Source organism: Crocodylus siamensis, chromosome 1 (assembly GCF_052110815.1).
Source record: "Crocodylus siamensis isolate JL-2025a chromosome 1, ASM5211081v1, whole genome shotgun sequence".
NCBI lineage: Eukaryota > Metazoa > Chordata > Crocodylia > Crocodylidae > Crocodylus > Crocodylus siamensis.
Window position 1 is genome coordinate 305,185,847 of NC_143395.1, and position 23,665 is coordinate 305,209,511.

General features: G+C 46.1%; 1 protein-coding gene across 6 annotated transcripts in view; it reads right to left on the reverse strand.

Moving 5' to 3' along the window:
- TFDP1 (transcription factor Dp-1) overlaps nucleotides 1–23,665 on the reverse strand; it is an 88,843-nt gene that overhangs the window by 50,228 nt on the left and 14,950 nt on the right. For all 6 annotated transcript variants that reach the window (XM_090021701.1, XM_090021735.1, XM_090021726.1 and 3 more), the window contains exon 3: nucleotides 15,101–15,167. In XM_090021701.1, the coding sequence (XP_089877827.1) occupies nucleotides 15,101–15,167 (67 nt within the window). The remainder of the gene's footprint in view (nucleotides 1–15,100; nucleotides 15,168–23,665) is intronic.

The window sequence follows — 23,665 nt, forward strand, 5'->3', positions numbered from 1 at the left end:
GCTGGGGCTGCAAGAGGTGCGAACCTGTTGCTAAGCTCCGGCGAGGGAGGGGCCTTGGTGCGGCGGGCCTTGGGGCCCTTGACCACCTTGGTCCATGCCCCTGACTGGGCAGAGCGGGAGGTCCCAGAGTCCTCCTTAGTCGTGGAGAGAGACGGAGCTCTCCCCTGCGGCTCCCGGGGGAGAAGGGCCTGGCAGTAGGAGTCTATCTCCTGCTCGCAGTCCCTGATGGCACGCAGTCTCTGGACTGTGGCCTGGAGCTCCTCCAGCTGGCGCGCCAGAGACCCCAGTAGGGAACAGACCCCGCAAGGGGAGGTGGCCATGCTCCTGGGCCCCAGAACCTGAAAAAGGGACAGGCAGCCCCCGCAGCCAAGAGCCAGGGGCTCCGTCTGCGTGGAGCCCAGAACCATGGGCTCCATCTGGGCGGCCATCTCTGAGGTGGCCAACGAAGGGCCCACAGAGCCCGAGGGGACCCTCGGGGCGCAGCGCGTGCCCATCCGTGTCATGCCTCTGGTAGGCTGGCTACGGCTGGGGCTGGCTATGGCTGGGGGGGGGGGAGGGGGGGGTGTCGCAGGCAGGGTCTTGTGCCCTCCCGCGCCCTCCCCTGCGCGAACTCCGTGCTAACTCGGGCGCCTGTTTGCGCAGCCTGTTCGCGCGGCTCCCTGGGGGGCTGGGCCAAGTAGGATTCTGGGCAGGGGCTCGACCCGCCGGGCACCAGGCCGCGGCCTCCTCCCAGCAAGCGAGAAGTTAACCCCTTCCCACCACGAGCCCGCTTACCTCCGGCTGTGCTGGGGGTCGGCAGGGGGCTCGGCGGCTGCTGAGGGGGTGTCTGGGGGGCTTCAGGGGAGCGGGGGGCGCAGTGGGCTTCCATGCCTCTAGCCCTGGCCTCTACTGGTAGGAAACACCAAGGGTTTGTGAGGATGGACCGCATCTCCCAGGCACTGTGGGGGACAACAGGGAGAAGCAGCCCCACCGACCCTCCCGGCACATTGCACACCAGGCCCTGGGTGAGCCGTACAGGCCCCAGCCTCTGCTGGCACAATGCAGTGCCTGGCAGGGCTGCTTTTGCCCAACATCCCTTGCAGTGTCTGGGAAATGGGATCCAACCCCACAAGCCCTGGTTGGCCCAGAGTCTATTTACTAGGATACTTCTTCCTAGCATTGCTTGCAGTGCCAGCAGAGGCCAGAGCCACCACCTGCCAGCAGAGGCTAGGGCTCGAGTGCAGTTTACCCAGGGCCTGCTGTGTGGTGCTGTGGCCTGCAGCCAGATAAAAGTCAACTGGCAGGCCTGATCTGGCCCTCAGGCTGTATTTTGCTTACCGTTAGTCAAATGTCTTTCATTTGGCTAGACAGTCCTATGAAGACAGGACATAGGATTTTTTTTGTTTGCTGGCCCATAATGCTAGGGTGGGGAAGTAAGACAAAGAAGAATCAGCTAAGGAAACCCAACTGGAGAAAGCTGTTCATTTACCTTATCAGCTCCTGGAACTGTTCAGAGAGGAGATGATGCAGGAAGGGGTTTGGGACCTTTAGGAGAGTTACCATCAGTATTTTCCTCATTGAGCAATAGCTTTCCCTGTTAAGCATCTTTTTAACAATTAAAAATATCCAATGCTCTTCTTAGGCCAGAATAGGCACCACCAATGTATTGGTACAGGTAGTCCTCGACTTACGTTTCGAGTTATAACTTTTTGCACTTAAAACGTTTATAAATTGACACCCCATTTCAACTTTCTGACTTGAGTTATTTCGACTTTACAACGCCTGATCTGATACCAAGCCATGCCAGGGAACAAGTTCGCTGCGCTGCCCATCTCCAAACATCTGTCCAAACTTCCTGGGACACTTTCTTTAAGAAAGCAGACAAGACCCCAGAAAAACCTGCAGCCGACACTCCTGAGAGGACTCCAGCCAAGAACCCTTCAAAAAGCGCAGCCAAGAGCCCTTCAAAACGTCCAGCAAAGTCTCCAAAAAGAAGTCCTTCCAAATCAATACGATTGGTATTTACAATATAAATACATTAATGTAGCTACATTACTCATCTATAATTGATTGAATACAAAATTCTGGGTTATTTTTGGTGAAAATAGGGCATAGGGCCTTGGTTCAGGAACCAATCTCCCATTTATAACATTGTTTCTTACAGGAAAAAATCGGTTCCGAGTTGTAATGTTTTGACTTATGATACAATTGGTTCCTGAAAACCATGTCTTAAGTCTGAGGACTGCCTGTATAGCTGTAGTGCTGGAATGAAGGCCCTCTAAAAGGCAATGGTGATCAGGATCGACTTAGTACAAAGGTCTTTAATTCCAGGTAGGGTGCATGTATCATACCAGGAAAATGACACACTAAGTTTTGCGGGCTTTAAGAATCCTTTAAGAATGCCTGAATATAAGGCCAAATGCCTAATGGAAAAGGGCTCTGCATAATATCTTTCCATGTCAACAGAGATTCTGGTAAAGAAAAATAAACTGACTTGCTGGAATAAGGCAATGGGATTTGTGTTGCTAATTCCAATAGGATTTGGTGATCCTAGAATGTTGAACTGTTGGCAAATACTGCTGCACAAAATCAAATAACAAAAAAGCAGAGCAAAAAAATTCAATGAGACCTCTGAACAACAGGGAAATATTTAATGCAACTGTGAGAGTACATGCACCATACATAACTTGTGATTAAAGCCTTGAGCTGAGAAGCGACATGAGCTGACAAATAAGGTCTAAAAGAAAACACAGGTCATTTGCGGAGAAGGTCTCCCCTTCTCTTTAGACTCTGTAAGTTTGACTGCTCTTTCTTTCTTTCTTTTTCTTTGGAATGAGGTCATGTAAATATCTGGAAATCTCCCTGTGATTTATGACATAAATCAATGCCTAATCTAACTATATGAAAGAGTCTTTGTCACAATCAGCGGTGCCAGTTCAGATTGCCTAAATGGAACTTGTGATGTCAGGAAGTACCAGGCAGGAATATCAAATGCTGTGGGCATTAGTCTGCGAAAAGTGAACCTCAGGCTCAATGCACTAAGATAGGAGTTGATAAGGGTATCTCAGATGTCTACAGAAGAGTATTTCAAACTTCTGGCTGCAGACTTACTGAAGCCCAACACGATTACAACCCCAGGTGCCCATTGCTCCTAGTTTGAAAGGTAAGAATATGACAAATCACACACTGGGATGCTAGAAGTGATTCTTCCAGGCAACTAAGGCACCAAACGTGCATCTGTCCCAGGAAATATAGCTGAATAGGTTACACTTCGGAACCATTTTGGAGTCTGGGGTATGAAAGTTGCAGTGGTGACCCACAGCCAGTGGTCACACGCAACCTATTGCTAGAAACTAAACAGAAATTATTCGGGGGGGTGGGGCAGGGAACAAACGGCAGCACAAGTGCCATGCAGGCAAGCTCTGTATATGGCACATGGCAGATCAGGAAGGAGATGGACAATACAACAGCAGACTGGAAAACAACAGAAACCAGAGTAGGGGATCACGCAGGGAACAAAGAGCAGCATGCAGGAAGTAGAATAGCAAATCTGGCAAAGAAAAGGGATCAGAATGGAACTCAAGGAGCCTACAGGGCAAATTCATGGCACTTCCACTGAAAAGTGTTATGAAGAAAGCCAATTAGTCTGATAGACAAGATAGTTCAGGGGTTGGCAACTTATGGCCCCTAGGCCAGATCTGGCTGACAAAGAGGTTGGATCTGGCCTGGAAAGCCTGGGGTGGCACAAAGGAATAAGTATATACAGCTGCCCATACCCTCTGCAGTACCTTCCTCAACAGTCCTGCCTGCTGCTCTCTTGTCCCTGCACTTACCTCACTGCAGAAGGAACAGCTATTTGCAGCAAGGGAAGTGCAAGCAGTTTGAGCTGTCCAGGGCATTACGGGGTAGGGAGGGGGAAAACGGGTGCGGGGGGTGAACATGGAGATTTGTCCAGGGTGACAAAACGTTGCTATTTTCAAGGGAGGTGGTTCTTTCAGCTCTCTGGTGCAGTAGTTAAGGACCTGAAATGGATAAGGATGTGTTCCTTCATATAGCCAGGGCTCAGCCTCGTTGGACTCGAGGCACACTCCCGAAAATGCCAGCTATTAGTTTTTATTTGTTTTGGGGGTTTTTTATACTGTGGAAAAGTAATAAACCAATTCCTCTGTTACAAAGAATCCAGAAAGACCACAACAACAGGTTAGAATATTTTTGACACTGAATCCCTATTTGAAATCTCTAGGTTTAGCTTGTGAATCACATGTAGGTGTTCTTCATCCTAACTGTGTTAATATTGAAGGGTGTTTCCCTTCAATATCACAGTACTGTTGTATCCTGGCTGAAAACTGCTGTACTAGCACAAGTGTACCTCCACGGAAGATACGAGTTTTACATAGCTTGGCAGCACAGAACAGCAGAGGCCCTATACCTCCTCAGTGAGAATACAAAGAGACCAGGCAAGAAGAATCCCGATTCATTTACAACTCGGGTTATTCAAAAGCAACCCTATGCATAAGATTCCTACTAACTTTAAGTATGTGGGAAAGTGAAGTTTCTGAATTATCTCATTTTTAAGGTCCTCTCAGGAAAACAACTGACAAGTAAATGCTGAACTTCTTAAAGGACCTGTTGAGCTATTTATTTTTAACTCTGAATTCATTTACATTTACAAAAAGTTCATTCAGTAGTCAAAATAAGCACAAGTTGGAGGAATTTAAGCTATTTTTCACTATAAAACTAATAAGATTAATACCTTCTTTGAAGTGCAAACCAGAATTCAAACAAAATTACACAATTTAGACTGCTGTGTCAATAACAACATATCAACTACTAAAGCATGAATGGTCCCCAACACTCATTCATCACAGTAAAGGGCAGTTCCTTCTGATAACAAAACAGGGTTGCACACAAAAAAAGTTAAAAAAGGTAACAATTGTCATTTCTATTACTAGACTGCTGCCAAGAATAGAGTTGATAAGTGAAATGGGGAAGTGGAAAAAAGAAGGATAACACATTCTAAATCAGATACATTTGATGCATTTAACCCAGAATGCTTGTCACAGCCTGGGGAAATAAAAAGAAAGAAAAATCTCATCATTTGTGCATGAAGAGCCAACAAGAATTCGGTTTTCCAAAAAGAATTTTTCTTGCCATTTTTATGGATTTCCTAAAGTGAATAAAAATGAAAGCTTGTTGCCACTGCAATTAATTGCTAGAAAGAATCTGAAGTAGAGCCATGTATTTATACCTCTATTGAGTGCTAGAGCAGACCCCACAAACATAAGGAAGAAAAAATACCCCACAATCTACCACAACAGTACAAGTGTTTTCACTGAAAACAATACGCTGAGAGACAACTGGCCTCCTGATTGGAATTTTTTTTTAAATATATGTTTAAATCTCCTGAAAGCCACCATAAATAGCTGGGGTGCGCATAGCTTCAGTCTGTGATTTGATTTGGAGAAGATTCGGCTTCATTCAGAGGCCGAATCCCTGAATCCGAATCAGAAGTTGGGAGGGGGAAAAAAACCCCTCCGAATCAATTCAGAAAAGATTTGGAGATTCAGAAGGCAGTCTTTCAGGGGAACAGAAACTGAGAAGAGGACGGGGGAGAGAGGGGGAAGGACTGACATTTCTAGCTGGCCAGTGACTGTGACCTTTTCCCAAGTCCCCTTCCAATCACAGTGCTCTGGGGGAGGGACACAGAAACAGTATGTAAACCTCTGTCTGCAGGCTTTTTATGCCTTTTGTGAGCAGTTTTTGCCTGAGCAACACCATCTGAAAGGTACTGGACTGGCTTGGCTTCCTACCTCGTCAGTCTCCTGCTAGTTTTCGTTCTTGGAAATGATTGGATACATCTTAGTAACTAGAATCCCTCTACTTATCCCTATCCAATCCATTTCTTTCAACTTATAATTTGTTCTTGTTTGTTCCCCTCCCCTCCTCCCCCCCACACACACACTTTTTAAAAAGAAAGCTATGTTTTCCCTGGCAGTGTGATCCATCATTGTGCACGAAAGCACATACATTACACACACATCATAGAAGTAGTCTGATAGAGATTATTAAACACAGAACACAGAAGTCAGATAGTCATACAACAGAGAAGAAGAGATATTATTAGTTAGTTAACACACACAGACATTTTCCAACACAGGAAAGATTAATATGAAGCGTGCTGGAAAGGCAGGTGCCAGGTCTTCTGGCAGGGGAGGGAGAGGGGCTAGATGGGGTAGGAGAAGAGCTAGGGCTGCAAAGTTCCCTCCCACCAAACACAGACACATCCTCTTTCCTGGCAGCCATGAGTCTTCTGCTGCCAGTGGGAGAAAGAAGGTGGGAGCAGTACCTGTTCCTGCACCTGTACCACCTCCCCCAACACCAGAAATAGCCACCAGCAGCAGAATGACAGTCTCCTCCACCCCAATTTTATCTCCCAGTGTGAGGCTCCCACCGACAGAGGAGGAGCTGGAACTGGAACCAGGGGATGCAAGAGCCCTAGCTAAAGAAATTCTGGGGACCAAGGGGGAATCTGACTGCTCCCCACCCCTCAACATTCCCCTAGAGCCAGGTTGCTTTCTCAGGAAGGCACCTCAAAGGAAGTTGTGGAGGCAAGTGGCTCAGCTGAGTCAGGTCCTCCTGTTGTTGTGCTTCTGCCTGCTGAAGAGGGGAATAAGCCAGGATCCCCATCCTCAACCCAGAAGCCAGGGGGTAGTGTAGTGTGGGATCATTTTGAGGTGGCAGATGAATCCAAGTATGTTATCTGCCAGCACTGTCAAAGACACATCAGCCAGAGCAAGGAGGTAAACCACTTTACTATGGCAATGCTGCTGCATCTCAGGAGGCAGCACACCCTTGCCCTTCTTCCTCTTCAGCCTGGTACCAGTGGCAATATGCCCAATGGGAAGTCCCCTGCTCACTCCAAAGACTCCATCCCCCCAGTGCAGAGGCAGGCCACCCTGGAGCGGTGGGGGAAAGCCACAGACAAAGGGGGCACATTGCAAGGGAGAGGAAGGTCACCCAGAGCACTGGGGAGATGCTTGCTCTGGATGGCCAGCCCTTCTCCTTAGTTGACCGGCCAGGGTTCAGGCAGCTCATGGCACTCGTGGCCCCATCCTACCAAGTTCCTGCACACACCACCTTTAGCAGGACGGTGATACCCTTCCTGTATGAGGCATGCAGGGAGTACTTGAGGGAGGAGCTGCACAAGGCAGGTCCGCAGGTGGCCTTGCACTTCACCTGTGAAGTCTGGAGCAGCCAGGGTGGAGATCACGCCTACCTCTCCCTCACAGGGCACTGGTGCGATCAGTCAGGCCATCAGTAGGCTCTCCTTCAAGCCAAGGTGATGGATGAGTCCCACACAGCTAGGGAGATCATGGTGGCCATGAACCGCATAATACAGAGGTGGCTTGTTGGGCAGGGTGAGCTCACCCACGGATTCATGGTCACTGACAATGGGGCCAATATGGTCAAGGCAGTCTGCGATGTCAACTTTGTTGGCATCCGGTGTGCAGCACACACGTTCCACCTCACAGTCAGGGATGCCTTGAAGGAGGACAGGGCTGCCGGTGATGGTGCTGTCACTACCACCCAGCTCATTTCCAAATGCAGGAAGGTGGTGGGCTACTTCTACCGCAGCATCAAGTGGAACAAGATGCTGCGAGAGAAACGGCAAAGTTGAGCAACCTGCAGCACAAAATAATGTGGGATGTGGAGACTTAGTGGAACTCCACATACCTGATGGTAGAAAGGCTAGTGGAGCAACAGAAGGCCATCCATGAGATGGTATTCCACTCCGCTTTGTTAAGGGGACCACTGATCCCAATCACCCTGAGTAAGGCCATCTCCCATATCTTGGTGGTCCTCAAGCCCTTCCTCAAGGCAACCGAGAGCCTCAGCGCTGGCGATGCCCTCCTTAGCCAGGTGATCCCCATAGTGAGGGAACTTGAGAACCAAATGGAAAAGTTCCAGGGGACCAATGTTCCTGCCTGGGGCAAGCTGCTGTCACCAGATGTGCAGACACTGGTTAGGCGGCTGAAAGAGGGCATCAAGAAACAGCTGGGTCCATTGCAGTCCAGTACAGTCCACATGCTGGCAGGCATGTGAGACCCGAGGGTGAAGGGGAACATGTGCATGGCTGAACAGGTTCAGGTCCCGCAGTGATGAAGTGAAGTGAAGTGAAGTTCATAGGCCTGGCGGTGAAAAGTGGTTTGTAAATTCCCTTTCAGGATCAGGCATGAGAGACTGGAGACAGAGTGGTTTTTTTGTGAGAAATGTGCCCCCACAGGTAGTTGGGTATTCTTGTCTTTGATAGATTCTGGTGTGCAGTTTGTGGGGGTCCTGGTGATATGTTGGTAGGTTTTGTGCTTTGAACTGTAGGAAGCTGGCTTCTGGTGATGAGGTTAGTAAGGTTTGGTGTTTGCTTGAATATACAGACCACTTGTCACAGCTGGGCTTATGAACTTCACTTCATCAAACTCCTAGGTACAGAAACTCATGGACTCAATATAGACATTGGATTTATGACACACTACAACCTGCTGGACATCTGACTCCCCATGTACCTCTCCACTTTTACCTGCTACATCCCCCCTCCCCCAGCCTGTCTTTCTCACCTGACGCCTCCATTTCCACTTTGACTGACTGGCTTTCTTGCCTGCATTGCATGCCAGCCTCTGGCTTCTTTACTATTCCTTCTGTCCAAGGAGAGCATACATACACACCAACTGCAGGTGATACCCCAGCCTGACAAAGGGTTTTTCAACTCAAAAGCTGGCATCCCAAGTAGCTAAGCTGAGCTCACCTGGAGCCTCACAACTCTACAGAAGGACGCAGGGCCCTGGGCACATCTAGGCCCCAGGGCTGGGGCTGGGGCTGGCAGGGAGAGTTTTCTGACACCTGCTGAAGCAGCAGCTCCTACAGGAAAGGAAAGAAAGGCTCTAGTCTGTGACAGTTTGGTTGCCTGAGATGCTAGTGCTACTGTGCTTACCTTTTGTTATTTAAAGTGGTGGACCAAGCTGAGGCTGAAGGGGAGGAGGAGACCTCACTGGGGCATGCTACTGTGTTGTGTAGAGGCCCCAGTGCCAGTGAGGGTGTGCCTTCACACATACATCACGAGTTTTGTTTGTCAGCAGCCTGAGGTGCAGTTTCCCAGAAACCCCTGCACCCATCTCCATGCAACTTGGCAGGCTTCATGCCCTCAGAAGGGGCTACCATCCCTGCAATTTTTATCCAAATCAGCCAAAACACGACAAATTTATAGGTATTTCAGTGATTCCCCATTATAGTCTAGGGCTGAATCTCTCCAAATCAGTGCCGAATCTTCCAAAGCAGATTTGGCTGAATCAATTTGGGACAGTGATCCGAATCAAATCACTGTCCTCAGAATCTGAATTGAATACTTCCCTATTTGCACAGGCCTAACAAATAACACATACATAACATTAAGTAAGGCACTCTAGTCCCATGAAAAGTGGAATGTCAGCTCCCCAGTTCACACTTTGGTACAGTGCAAATTTTTAAAGTCATTAACAGACCACTTTGTGAAGTACACAGATTTCATAGACATTAAGGCTGGAAGGGACCTTGTAAGATCATCAGGTCCAGCCCCCTGTCCAAGGGGTAAGAAGTCAGCTAGGGTTAGATCACCCAAGCAAGACAAGCTTCCAAGCATTTCTTAAAAGGTATCCAGAGGAGGTGTTTGCACTGCTTCTGGGGGAAATCTATTCCAGACTCTAGACTAGGACTATAAAGAAGCTTTTCCTTATGTCCAGTCTAAAACGGTTTTCTGGCAGTCTGCGACCGATAGACCTCGTCTACCCTTGGGGTGTTCTGGTGAACAGATGTTCTCCCAGGTCCTGATGCACACCCATGATATACTTACAGGCTGCCACCAAGTCACCCCTGAGCCTTCATTTCTCCAAGCTGAATGTGCATCTACAGATCCAGATGGGTTTCTTGCTTCAAATTTGTCAGTTGTAAGAAGTTTTTGGACCTAAGCATGAGTATTACTGTATTCTGCTACAAGCTCTACTCACCTTGGCAAAAGTTCAAACAAGAGACCCTCTCTTTCAGTAATAAGAAGCTTTTCAGTCTCAATTAAAATAACTGTTTTCAGTGTTAAGTATGAGGTGACGGGAAAATGCTACTTCATTCTCTTCTCTTTTTTTCGCTCCCTCCTGAAGAACAAGCTTAAGGTTGTGGTTGATGTAAAATAAGCAGTGTAAATTTGGCCTTCATAACACTTGAAGGGCTTCTGTTTATCACCATGTAATCTGAATTCAGACCTATTAGTTTTGGCTTGAGATATATTATCCAAACTTGGTTTTGTCCTCTATGCAATACCACAGAATCAAAGAATCACAGAGAAGTAGGGCTGGAAGGGATCTCCAGAGGTCATCAGGTCCAACCCCCTGCCTGAGCTAGGATCATCCCTGTCCAAACCATCATACACAATCCTAATCTAAAGCAAGGGTGGGAAATTATTTGAGCTGAAGGGGCACACAAGGGAGTTCTGATGAGCTGTTGCAGGCCAGGACAGCACACCCTGCTCCCCAACTCACCAAAACTCCCTATGGGCCACTGGGTGGGTGGCAAGCAGTGTTTGGGAGATGAACGGGCAAGTGAGGCTGAGATCATGGGGCTGGGTCATGGAGCAGTAACAGACTGCGACCAGTGGCCAGGACAAGCTGCGATCCACTCCCTGCATGCCCCTGCCCTGTGGAGGGGGGTGGAGGCAATGTGTATGGGGTATGTTGGAGGGGGTAGCCCTGGGCACTAAGTCCCAGGAGACAACCAGGAGTGAGGAGAGGAAAAGGGATCAGGGACACCTGCAGTAAAGCTTGCCTGGGTGGTGCAGTCCATGGCTGCCCCCATGGTGCTCCAAATGGGGACGAGCCCCACCAGCTGCCCCCCAGAGCAGCTCGCACTGTGCTCCCACCCGTGACAGCCAGCCTGGCCCCAGCCCAACCAGCATGCACAGCTTCCAGAAGGGCTGTTCCTGGTGCAGCTGCAGCCAGCTGGGTGCTGCTCTGCTCCCCTTGCCTCCAGCTGCAGGTACTCCTCCTGCTCCTGCCCCTGCTGCATCACTGAGTGGAAAGCAGAAGGTGAGGGGGTAAGAAGTTTCAGTCAGGGGGCTCTGCCTCAGCTCACAGGGTTCCAGCTTCCTCCCACCTGCTCTGCCCACTCAGCATGATGATCAGTCATCTGCATGTGGGTGAACAGAATGAGAAGAAGGCAGCCAGGAGCTGGAGCTGAAGCCATGCACACTCACCTCCAATAGTGGCAGGTCCTCCAGCTCCTGCCTCTGCTGTGCCACTCTGGGCAGACCAGGAGAAGCTTCAGCCAGGCAGCTTCTGCCCCAGTACACCCAGCTCCAGCTCCACCTCCTCACCACCTGCCACCCGCTCCACCTACCTATAGGTGGCTGCTTATTGTGTTGGGTGGGTAGAGCAAGTAGAAGACAGATGGAAGCTGGAGCCAGAGCCCCATGTGTTGGGGCAGGAGCTGCCTGGCTGAAGCTCCCACCCCTGCTTGCATCTGCACAGCAGGAACAGGAGAAAGAGCCACAGCTGCAGGCAAAAGGAGCAGAGCAGCCCCTGGCAGCTCCTGCCCCAGGACATGGGGCTCTGGCTCCAGCTCCCTTCTGTCTTCTACTTCCTCTGCCCACCCTACACAATAAGCAGCCACCTATGGACAGGTGGAATGGGTGGAAAGTGGCCAGGGAACAGCCCCACAGGCGGAAGGTGGCATTGGGAACAGCTCTGTGGGAAGCCGTAAACACTACTGGGGCCTGGGCTGGCTGGAGCACAGTGTGTGCTGCCTCAGCAGGAGTGGTTGGGGTTTGGCCCTAGGCAGAGCAGTACGAAGGCAGCCACGGGCCAGATCCAGTCAATTGGCAGGCTGAATCCAGCCTATGGGCTGTACTTTGCCCACTCCTGATCTAAACTCTACATAAGACTACCATCAACCCTGACAACCATAAACCAGGGGTGTCAAACTCACCACCACCTCCTCCCTCCTTGGACCACATCTGGACCTTGGAGGCCCTCATGGGCTAGATTTTGATGCAGCGGTGACCACTGCAGCTGACAGGGCTGCATGTCTCGAATGCTCAGACCTGGCCTATGGGATATATATTTGACACCTTTGCCATAAACTGTACCAAAAATCCAATGGCAGTTTTATACCTTATACAAAAGAAATGTTTGATAGGTTTGATTATTTTTCAATTTTGGTTTTTTAAAGATAATTACATACAGTTTAACGTATGTTTAAGATCATAAACGAAAGTCAAAATTGCACATTAAACTACCTGATCACTGCAGCAATGGAGTCTGAAAATATAAGGCTGTAGAAAATACTAGAAAACCCCAAATCCAATCAAGCCATGTTTCCCTAAAGAATACAATAATTAAATTGTACCCAAGTTTACTACAAAACCTAGCTTAGCAGTTAGGTTCTGGCAAAAATGTTACCTCTGAATTATCCATGCAACTGATAAACTACAGTTTATTTCTTTTTCCAAGTCAAAAAAAATTGTGCCATGAAACAGTATCAGACTCTGTGGAAAAGTTTTCAAAGCTTTAAAAGTTGCTACACAGTCCATTTCTGACTTGTTCAGAAAATTAAACATTGTTTGCCTTTCAACCAGGAACAGAAACAAAGCCTGTACCTTCTCTCCCCCATATAAATTTTAACAAACCTCAGTTTTAACATAGAACACATTGAAACATGGGCTCAGGGTCTTACTTGTTCTTCCAAGGTTCTGCTTGTAAAGACACTCCTCCAGCTGGAACCTATACAGTTCTACCTTTCCACTCCTTAACCCCAAGACCTCAGTTCTCTTAAGACTCCTCCAAACAATCTCCTAATCTAACAGGCACCTCTATGGTCTATGTTACATCTAGGGTCAAAGTAACACAATATAAGGAAACTCTGTATTTTTTTTCAGGTTGACACCACGCTCCTCCTTACCTTACACATCTGAACTACAACATTTTTTTTCCAGCCTAGGCACTGTCCAGGGCTGAGAAAACAATAGTTTGTTAACCAAGCTCTTACCCTCATGGACTTGTAATTTCTCAGGGCATTTTTATACGTGCTCCAGGAGTTGGGGATGGGTGCTTTAATTAGGGCAGCTCCAAAATCTGCTCTAATTAAAGAGCCTGGAGTGCCTCATGTATCAGCATCCCATGCTTCAACATGGCAGCAGGGGTGCTTATCTAAAAAGTTTCCTGAACAAGCTTTAAAGTGCCCACACTGCCATTTTGAACTGCAGGGATGCCGATACATGAGACACAGATGCTGGCTACCACACTCCAGCAGACTCTATTAATCAAGTCTGCTCCAGTGCACTGTAATTATAGCACATTGGAGTAGCCTCCCACCTCATGTATAGGCACCCTCAGAGATTCCCTCCAGCAGCTATGTGCCATACTAAGTTTGTCAAATCTGTCTTTCAGTTCTGAGGGATCAGGAAATAAAGCCTTCAACAACAGGCTTCCCTGCCCTCTTCATGAGACTGTAGTCTCGCTCTTTTTGCTCTCTTATTCTCAAAGAGTCAAAACAAAGAAAGGCATATGATATGGACTTACTTCAGTAAACCACTTGATACGGCATCATACGACAAATTAATTAAAAAGAGAAGGATTAGTACTAGACCTGTAAGGTGCGAGGAACTGGCTCAAATGGAAATGATGAAGTTTTGGGCTGAAACAGGGAACTATGTGGAGTTCCCTCAATGACTGTTCTTTCACCTTGGCACTGAAATTTGATGATGAAATACAGTTAAGAGGCTCATCAATACAAAGGCAGACCAGAAGAGTTAAGAAGAATGGAATAGCCCTGAACACCAGAGTAATAGAAAGGGGCTGAAATTCAACAAAGCACAAAGTAGGACACTTACAGTCTCTGCTACAACATAGAACTCATCAGTTGGAAGTCACTAAAGAGGAGAAAATCTTGGGTGTGTGAAATGATCACAGGATAACTATGAGCCATCACAAGATTCTCCAGGCAAGGTATTTCCAGCAGAACTTGGGAAGTATTGATGACATTATACAAGTTACTGATAATGGAATGTTTTGTACCAGTCTGGTCACTGATGTTTAAGAAAGATGATGAGGTCAAACTGGAACAGGTGCAGAGTCATGAGGATAGATCATGGAAATGGAGAGCCTATCTGAACAAGAGGAAACTTGTTTAGCCTCGCTCCCCTCAGCCTTTGTTTTGCTGTAATTTCTCTTTAAATAGAGAGATCAGGAGATGAACATTCAGGAGGTAAAATAGTACAAGAACAAATGGGTATAAGTGGACGTGAGTAAATTTAGGCTGGAAAAAAGAAAGCTCAGAGAAATGCAGGTCCTAAAACCTTCCAATTGAAGCACTGGGGGCAAATGATTTAACCAGTTTTAAGACAGAGTTTGTAAGCGGGATCATACGTTGTGGTTAATGCAGTAGCAGGGGAGTGGAGTCAGTGACTCAAGATTCCTTCCAATCTCAGGTTCTCATGCCTTTCCTAGGTCAAATGTTCAACACAACTCTAAAACTGATATATTTTCTTGGATTTTAACGATATAAATCAAGCTGAAATAGAATTCTCTTTTATAGGCCATGAGGCAGACACGTTCGCATCACAGAAATAAAACAGGTTAGTCAATTACCTAACAAAGTCTAGAAATTTCTATTAAGAACATTATCTCAGGCTTTGACAAACTAGGACAAATCCTCAGGGTAACTGATGACCAATCACTGTTGTAGTCATACCAGTGCAAGCCTCCCTTAGATAGGCAAAGACACTTCAAATGATTATTTGCCCTTAAACACTTTCCCCAGCTGTTAAGATACACTGATGCAAATTGTATCTATCATCTTTGCCTGTACAGTGGTACAGCTACACTCACAACTGACCAGGAAATGCCAAAGCTACTATTAAACACCACACAAATTGGAATCCACAATAAATTTGCAAAGTTAGTCTGTTAAACTTTAACAGTGAGATTAAGAAAAACCTAATAAAAGCCATACTATAAAGACAGTTGCCAAGCCCATTATTGCCAGTAATACACTTAGATATAACTATGGCCAAAAAATGGAGAATTTTTTTCTGAAAATATGTTCTTACCTTTTCCAGGACTAAGATTTTGGTCTATAAACACCTTAAGTTCTCCATTGGCTTCAATGAGTCCAGCCTATAAAAAGAAAATACGTTCAATTTACACATACAATACCTACAGACAGCTATAAATTCTTTTGTGTTTATTAGAAGTTAGAAGAAATTACCCCAGAAAACTACAACATAAAACTGGAACTAAATAACCAAAGTATCACAAAATTAGTAAGGTATGAAAAGCACAAAAATAAAGTTTAGGAAAAGATCAGTTATTCAAAATATCCAAAAAACAAATAAGAATGCTAACTATATGGGTGATATAACTGATTTTGCATATGGTGCTACAAACCCTGCATACAAACTGGATGTACATTTTAAATCATATTCCAAGGGTAAAGAATTTACAAGTAAAAAAAAAGCAAAAAACCCCCTGCAAATTACCCAAAGCTTCTTTCTAAAAAGGTTTTTCTAAGGTAGGGACTCAAACTCAATCACTTTCAAGTAACCAGAACTATTACTAAAGCCAACAATTTCACCAGATCTACTGGAATATGAACTGGAAGTAACCTGTTTACTAGATTACAAGGGGATTTTTTGTTCATTGATAAATGTAATCTCATTTACATAAACTGAATTAAAAAAATAAAAATGTAAAACTATTAACTTTTCTATTAGACAGCTGAAAGAAGCAAATAATAGTATATCAAATTTACAGTGCAGAATTCCTGCTAATTCATATTCAATTAGAAGCAAGAAATGTAGATAAGCGCAGTATGATATGAAAGTAAACCCCAATTCTGGATTTTGATTAGTGGGTCATGAGGAATTAAAATTTTGTTTTTATCAGTAGCATCTTTATTCAAGTATTTAAGTGATTTAGATTTATTTTAAGAACACAGATTGGGTTTTATTTTGCACATTAAAATATCTGTATTTAAAATGGCAGTTCTAGGAACAAGGCAAATGCATATGAACTTTTAATTATACTTATTCAAATTTGTGGCGCAAACTGTTGGGAGTGTCAAAAGTAATATTCTAATATTATAAAAGTCTAAGCCTGTCTGTCTGTCTATAATGCTTTATTCCAGGGGCGGGCAATTATTTTGGGCAGAGGGTCGCTTACTGAGTTTTGGCAAGCCATCGAGAGCTGCATGACAGGCAGCCCAGGGCAGATAAATATTAATTTTCTAAAATTTTTTAGGGGCCCCACGGGCCAGATAGATGGCCTGCCAGGCCACATCCAAGCCACATTTTGCCCACCCCATTTTACTTGCACTCTGACTGGCTGACAGAAACAGTCAGAGTGCTCCAAGTGTGGGGGAGCGCCGCCATGATTCTGAAGCCATGCCAAGGACCAGACAGGGGGTGGGGGAGCTGGGGCCAGCAGTACTGCGCCTCGGCTCCCCCACCCCGCTCCCTGCAAGAGGCACATAGGGTACTATGTGGCAGCACTCCATCCCAGCCCCCTTCCCCTCCTGTCATCCTTGACAGGCAATTGCCTAGTGATTAACATAAACACCTTAAATAGGCTTAATAGACTTCCCTGCTACATTTTTGACTGTTTTCTTCTTCATTAAAGGAATTTCTTTACATTCACCATTCTATCCCTCTATTCCCATAGCCATTTATCTGCACAACTCATTTATCACAACCCCTATGAGAAGTAGGAAGAACTATAAAATGAGGCACAGAGGGACAAAGTAATCGTGAAAGATGACAGTCTCCAGCGCAGCATGGAGTTTAAACCAGGACTTCTCAGGTCATATTATTCCCTTCAATACTAGACCACCCTTTGATCACATTCTTTTATATATACATATGTATATATAAACGCCCAACCTAACTGCTGAGTAAAGGGGATCCCTTTCTTCAGCAGTAAGAAAGCAGGTTAGTAGAAAAAAAGATTATTATACTTACTCTTCCAGAGTGGAGAGAAGTACAGAAAGAAAAATTATACCACACTTTTCAAGTGATCAAATGGTATCAAAATATATTGAATACTCACTAGCCCTGCCAATACAAAAAACAAACAAACCAAAAAACCAAAAAAACCCCCCACAGAACAGACCTGCTAGTGCTAGCAGGATTCAAGAAAACCACTCTTCCCTTTCCCAACTTCAGGTTCAAGGTTCAATTCTCTCTTGGGCATTTCCTTTACACGGGCAAGGTTCCACCATCTTTAACATCAGCACCTTACTAGCAGGTTTAATCTTCTAGTTATTTTGTGTCTCATAAATATCATCTGAAGGGGGCAGGAGGATTAACCAATAAAGTTAGAAAGGTTTAGTAATTAAGAGGTGCACCGATAAATCAGTCCATAGCGTATCAGCACTGATAAAAGGAAAATTGACATTATCGGCAATTGGCTTTATTTGGCTGATGTGACCAATAATATTGCTGATAAACGCCATGTGCACATACACAATTGCAGCATGCACATGGCCAACCTGGAAGCTTGGAGAGTGACATCCGGCTGGCAAGTCTGTTGGGGGCAAGTGGTGCAGAGAGGGAAGGGGCATGTGGTGGGGGGCAGATCGACACCCCTGTGGTGAGGGAGGGAGTGGGGCTGGGGCGGTGGCAGGCGCTGCACAGCTATGGTGGGGTACAGGACAGAGCTTCATGGCTTACCTAGGCTATACAGGGGGAGGGCAGATCCCACCGTTATGCACACCCCCGGGGAGTTATGGGGGGGGAGGGAGGAGTCCCCCAGATCTGCACACCAGGAAAAGCCCAGTGCTGCCCTCAGCCCCAGCCCACAGTGGCAGCCCGCCCTCATTCCACTCGCAGATCTGGGGAACATGCCCCCCCATGGCTTCCCTGTGGGTGTGCGTAGTGACAGGATCCACACCCCCGCCGTGCCTCCCAGACGAGGCTCTCATGGCTCTGTCCAACACCCCGCCCCAACTGGGCAACACCTGTCCCTGCTCCAGCCCCACTTGCTCCCTCACTGCAAGGGCCTTGATCTGTACCCCTACATGTCCCCCCCCCCCCAACAGATTTACCAGCCAGATGCTCTTCAAGCTGCCAGGCTGCGTATCAGCAATTAGATTGGTATTGGGCAATATGGCTCAATAATAAAATCGGCCATCGGTATCAGCCCAAAAAAATCTTTATCAGTGCACCCCTAGTAGTAATAACACTAAGAAATTTTGGGGGGTGGGGGGGAGTACAGAAATCAGATATAACAACTGAGAAAAAGAAGAATAGAAACTACAGTCTACTACAAAACAAACAAAAAATGAAGAAAAGCCAGAAAAGGAAAGCAAACTTAACTAAAAGCAAGAAAGAGGTAGGCAATCAAATATAAAAGCCTCAAAAGCTAACAAACAGTATTACAACAAAACACAGAACACAAGGATGTGGAACTATTTTAATCCTTTAAATTGCAGGGAATCTGACAGCCCCATTTATTTTTATTCCTAGCTCTGAGCTTATACCACCACATGACCTTGACTTGCAGCCACTGCTCTCAAAACTGCTCCCCTGGACTCACTGCCACCTCCAGATTCTTCTAGCCACTAGTGGAATCACCTCTGGACCCCTCTCTGCCACCTGTCTCACCACCACCACCAGACCCCTCACCACTGTGGCAGTGGCCACAATAGCCATCTTTGTGGCCCAGACTCTATCTATTTAGTCTATAAGGAGCTCTGCAATACACATCCATCCCAGGGCCCCAGATGAGTTTCACACCCTGGTATCAATGGATAAAAATGTGACCATTAGCATGACAAGAAGAAGAGATAAACAAGGAGATAGTCTAATCCTACAAATCTAAATGAACGATTCAGGAGAAATTTCAAGACAAAGATCAGAACAAACTTGGAATAAGAGACAGCTTGTCCCTATGAATGATCACCTAGGGCAGGGGTCATCAACCAGGGGTACACATACCCCTGGGGGTACTTGGGACGGCCCCAGGGGGCATGCGTGGCGGTAAGGACAAGTGACATGCAGCAGCAGTGCAGAATGGTGAATGGCGGCAGCCACTGCGTGAGCTCCTCGCCCCCTGCTGCTGCCATTCACCACTCCATACTGCTACCACACATCGTTACCCCGCTGCCCGCCATTCACCACTCTGCATGCTGCTTCCCCACTCTCCACTGCCTCCATTCACCACTCCACGCCGCCACCGCTGCTTCCCCACGCTGCCGGTTTCATGTCCAGCCAGTCGTCAGCCCCCCTCCCTCCCATCCAGAAGCAGGTAAACTCCAGAAGGGGTACATTCCTTAAAAAAAAAAAAAAAAAGATTGAAAATCCCTGACCTAGGGAAGTCCAGCCCTAAAGTGCTCAAAAGTCACCTTCTCCTAAATAAAGCAATGGCAACTAGAATGACAGCCTTCAGACTTAAATGATGAGAACATTTTGAAAGAGTTTCAAAAGGAAGCTCCATGAATCTCTTCAAAGGACATTAAGGTCCCAGGCAGCAGTAGACTAGCCAGATAAAAAAGGCCATTGCAAATTTTCAGTAATCAACAGATGACAGAAGATTAAGTGCAACTAAACAGGCAAATTACAAGGCAATACTGTTGCAAGGTGGTCCTTAAGTACTTGAATGAAAAGTCAGATTTTTTAATACGGCCAATACTCAAGGATCTTTAATACTGGAGCCTACCCTGATTCTAATCTATGCTGGGCTATCCATATAAAAAAAACAAAACAACAACTTCCATTTTGGGGAAAAAGGTTTTGATTGATGGTTTCCTGTTCTGCATCAGGTTCATTTAGACTAGCGTTTCCCTACCAGTGTGCAGGGGCACAAAAGTGTGTTGTAAGAAATGAACAAGTATCCTGCGGAATTTTGCCATGGCAATGAGCTATAATGAGTTACAATAGGTATGAGGATGGAGAATGCCTTAACAGGTGTGCCACGGAAAATTTTTATTAATGCAAGTGTGCCTTGGGCTAGAAAAGGTTGGGAAACACTGGTTCTGGAGTACCTAACACCTATGCTAGCAGACTGCCATTCAGCCCCAAAGTAACTATCTGACTAGTGACATGAAATCAGATAAGGGTGTATGGGAGATGAATAACTGACTGAATGAATATCTCTGCAAAGTTTCTCAGCCAAAACTGCACTGGCATGAAGATGATCAGGACCTAGGGGTGCTCAACCTCCAGCCCATGGGCCAAATGGGCCCATCTCGTCTGGTCTACGAGTCTCCCCACAGGATAAGACATACTGCTACCATCCCCCCTATTGAATTCCCAAACCTCAAGCTCCACACAGCTGGTTGGAGCCAGGCCACACGCCCTTCCCCCTGCTGAGCTGGGGCCAGCCTGTGCTTCACCTCACTATAAGGCAGGGCCATACCCTTCCCCCCCCTTCGTGAGACAGGACCACACCCCTTTCCCCTATGGGGCCTGGTTCTGGCCAGGCCATGCTCCCTATCTCCGCATGGGGTCAGGCCACCCCTTCAGGGTGCTCCCAGGTCATGGCACTCTGGTTTAAAATCACTGCAATATGGTAATCACTCATCTGTTCAGAAAGTGTCCCAATGTTTTCTTTTGACAAAACTGTACTTCCCTTTTTACATAGTATATCACTGACCCCCTGTAAATTAGGATCTGCGGTGAAGAACTATGGAAAATAGGTAGGGACTGCTATGCAGGCTAGGCTGTTGGCTCCAAATTCCAGGATATTTATGTGAAGTCCCATACCCTTCGAGGACTGAGTCCTTTGCATCTGTAGATAATCTAACTTGGCTGTTCAATATATTCTTGAAATACCTGCTATTAAGGTATTAATCAGAGAAGACACTGTAAAAGCTTCCCTCATACATTTATGGAGTCCAGCCAGTAACTCAGTTGTGTGGTGAAAAGGGTCAGTGTTAGCTGGTGACATCCAATCTCTCACTAGAAAACAGAATGATATGAGCTATTCTACAGCTACTGACACGCTTGCTGATTCCTGACATTACCTCAGATTCCTGGTGGTAACATTGTTCTCTATCATCATGCCTCTTTAGGGTCAAAACTAGCTAACAGTTTTTGAGAGACAGGTTACATACATCCATACTAACATCCACCTACCTCCTACAAAGTACCCAACATTTGCAGAGAGGAACCTGACTCCTGACATTCCCATCAAACCTGCTGCCTCAGGAGTGTGTTGGGTGTAAGACAGAAAATGAAAAAGAAAATGTTGTGGAGTACTAGAGTCCTTCTTGGTAGGGAATCAGCCTGTTTATTCTGAAAATAAAATAGTGCCACTAATGCCAATGTCAGTACCAGTTCTCCCCTTCTGTATGTCGCACATAAAATCTATTAGAACCCCCATAAACTCTGTGAGCGGGTAAGCAGGAGCAAAACTGTGGGTGGGTAACAGGTGCACAAGCCCCAGGCACCAACTTAAAGGGGTGTGAGAGAACAGAACAGGCTCCCCAGGGTGCAGAACCTTTTCTGCAGAGGGAGGCGGATTAGTGACTTAACTACAAAAGATATGGAGACCAACCAGGTAAAAAAAGGCAGCAGAGCACACACTTCCCAACTTGCCGCTATTTTTACTACGATCTGCCTCTGATCAATTCTTTATCTACATAAGGGTAGGTGCAGATGGGCTGTCACCACCCTAAATACTTTGTGAGAACTCTCATTGCCGTAGGCAGTACAAATGACATCACCTTGTACAGATAACAATTAGACTATATACACTGCAAATACAAGGTACTTCCTGTAGGCTGAGTGAATGCCTATAGAAGTATGTAACCTATATATCAGAAGCCCCATACTTTCTTCTTGACTTGCTTTGGGTACTTGAGTCAGGTATATGGCTAAGTATGCAGCTTAAGACATCAAAAGCCACAAGCCAGCTTTGAACTTAAGATGAAATAACAGGTTATTGTTACCATCTTGAACGTGCAATTCAAGGAAAATTAAAGATTACAAAATTCTTTGAATTTTAAGGAAAGAACAGAATTCTAGAGATCTGCAGAAAGCAGCAGGTTGTGGACATTCAACAAGTTTTAATCTCACTGCAAAAAGCTGAGAGGGAAATGAAAGTCTTAACTGCTGTATCATTTATAGCCTCCACTGTGAGCACAAGGAGAGAGAGTGCACATGTGCAGCTCCATACACTGCTATCTAAAAGGCTGATCTTGTATACATTAAGTGCATAAACACAAGCAAAGGAATCTACATCAACATATGCTCAAAGAACCTACAAGTTATTCCAGGCGGGGTGCCCAAAACTCTGGTTGAAGTAAACAAACTGTCAAAATGTGCCAAGTAAGTTGCAAGATGTAAGCATAATGATAAAGAATGTGAAAGCAAAATTATTAAACTTGTTCAACTTCTTATAGGTATGACTACAAAAATGTAATGCATATATATTCTATAAATAATGGTGAAGTCTCAGTAAAGTCAATAAAAGCAAAAACTTGCATCACAACTGTCTTGGTAGGATCAGGGCCCTATTAAAAAAAAAAAAAAAGATAAACCAAAAAATTAAGCAGCATGAGTTTAAAAATGATTGACGTTTCTGACATTCCAATGTTAAAATATTACTGCAAGTAGCTTTATAGTTTGGTTTTCCTGTTTTTAATATAAGTTGGGGTGGTAGTACCTTAAGGTGCCTTGACAATTCCCATTTTAGAGACCCCATCTCTAAATTGCATATAACTTGTCGCAACTATTTGTACTGGAATAGTTCATGGAAGGAATTTACTTCAAACTGATTTCTTGGAAAAAGTTCAGCCATTTCTGCGAAAGAGGGGCTGCATGACCCAAGACACATGTAATCCTTGAAACATTTTCCTTGCTCTAGTGCTTCTGTGCTTTAGAATAGGAAGCTGAATTATAGTAGGGTGGTATCTAGTTCCAAGGCTGGGTCTTTTGTTGCCCCTGTAAGAACTCTCCCAATTATGGTCAAGTTACAGATCTTAAAAATCCAAATTTATACATGGAAATTTGACAGTTTATGGCCAAGATATTCAAAAATTTGATCCACACTAAGCAAGCTTAAGAACCTCACAGCTTCTGATCAGTAGGTATCCTGGTTTTTCATAATTAAAAAATAAATAAATGAATAAATAATCACAAATTCTCTGATAAAAAATTGCAAATTCTCTCATAAAATTCCCCAAATCCATAGTTAAAATTAAATGCCCCCCCCACAGCCCTGCTGGTGTCGCTAAGTCCCATCCCCCCCATCCCCCAGGCCTGTTCGTGCCCCTTGCCTCCCATCCACAGCCCCTACCCCAAGGCCCTCCTGGAGGGGCCCACAGCTGCCAGGGACCCAGGTCCACAGCCCTCTGCCCCCAACAAAAGGCAGAGGCTGCTACAGCAGGAGCATAAGCTGGTAAGGGGGACCCACAACCCCCAGATCTCTTTGGGGAGTGGAGGAAGGGCAGGTGTGCACTGCAGGCTCATTCTCCTCACCCTGCTGTCCTCCCCCAGGCCTTCTGGAGTGCACCATGTGCAACCTGGCATAGCAGCACATAGGGACACACACACACACACGAAAGCTGGCTGCTGCTGCAAGCTCCGTGCTGCCCTGGCCACCTGCAGGCAGGGGCAACAGTGAGGGGGGCAACCCTGCACTGCCCTCATGCACACAGAGGAAGCGAGTCCAGGGCA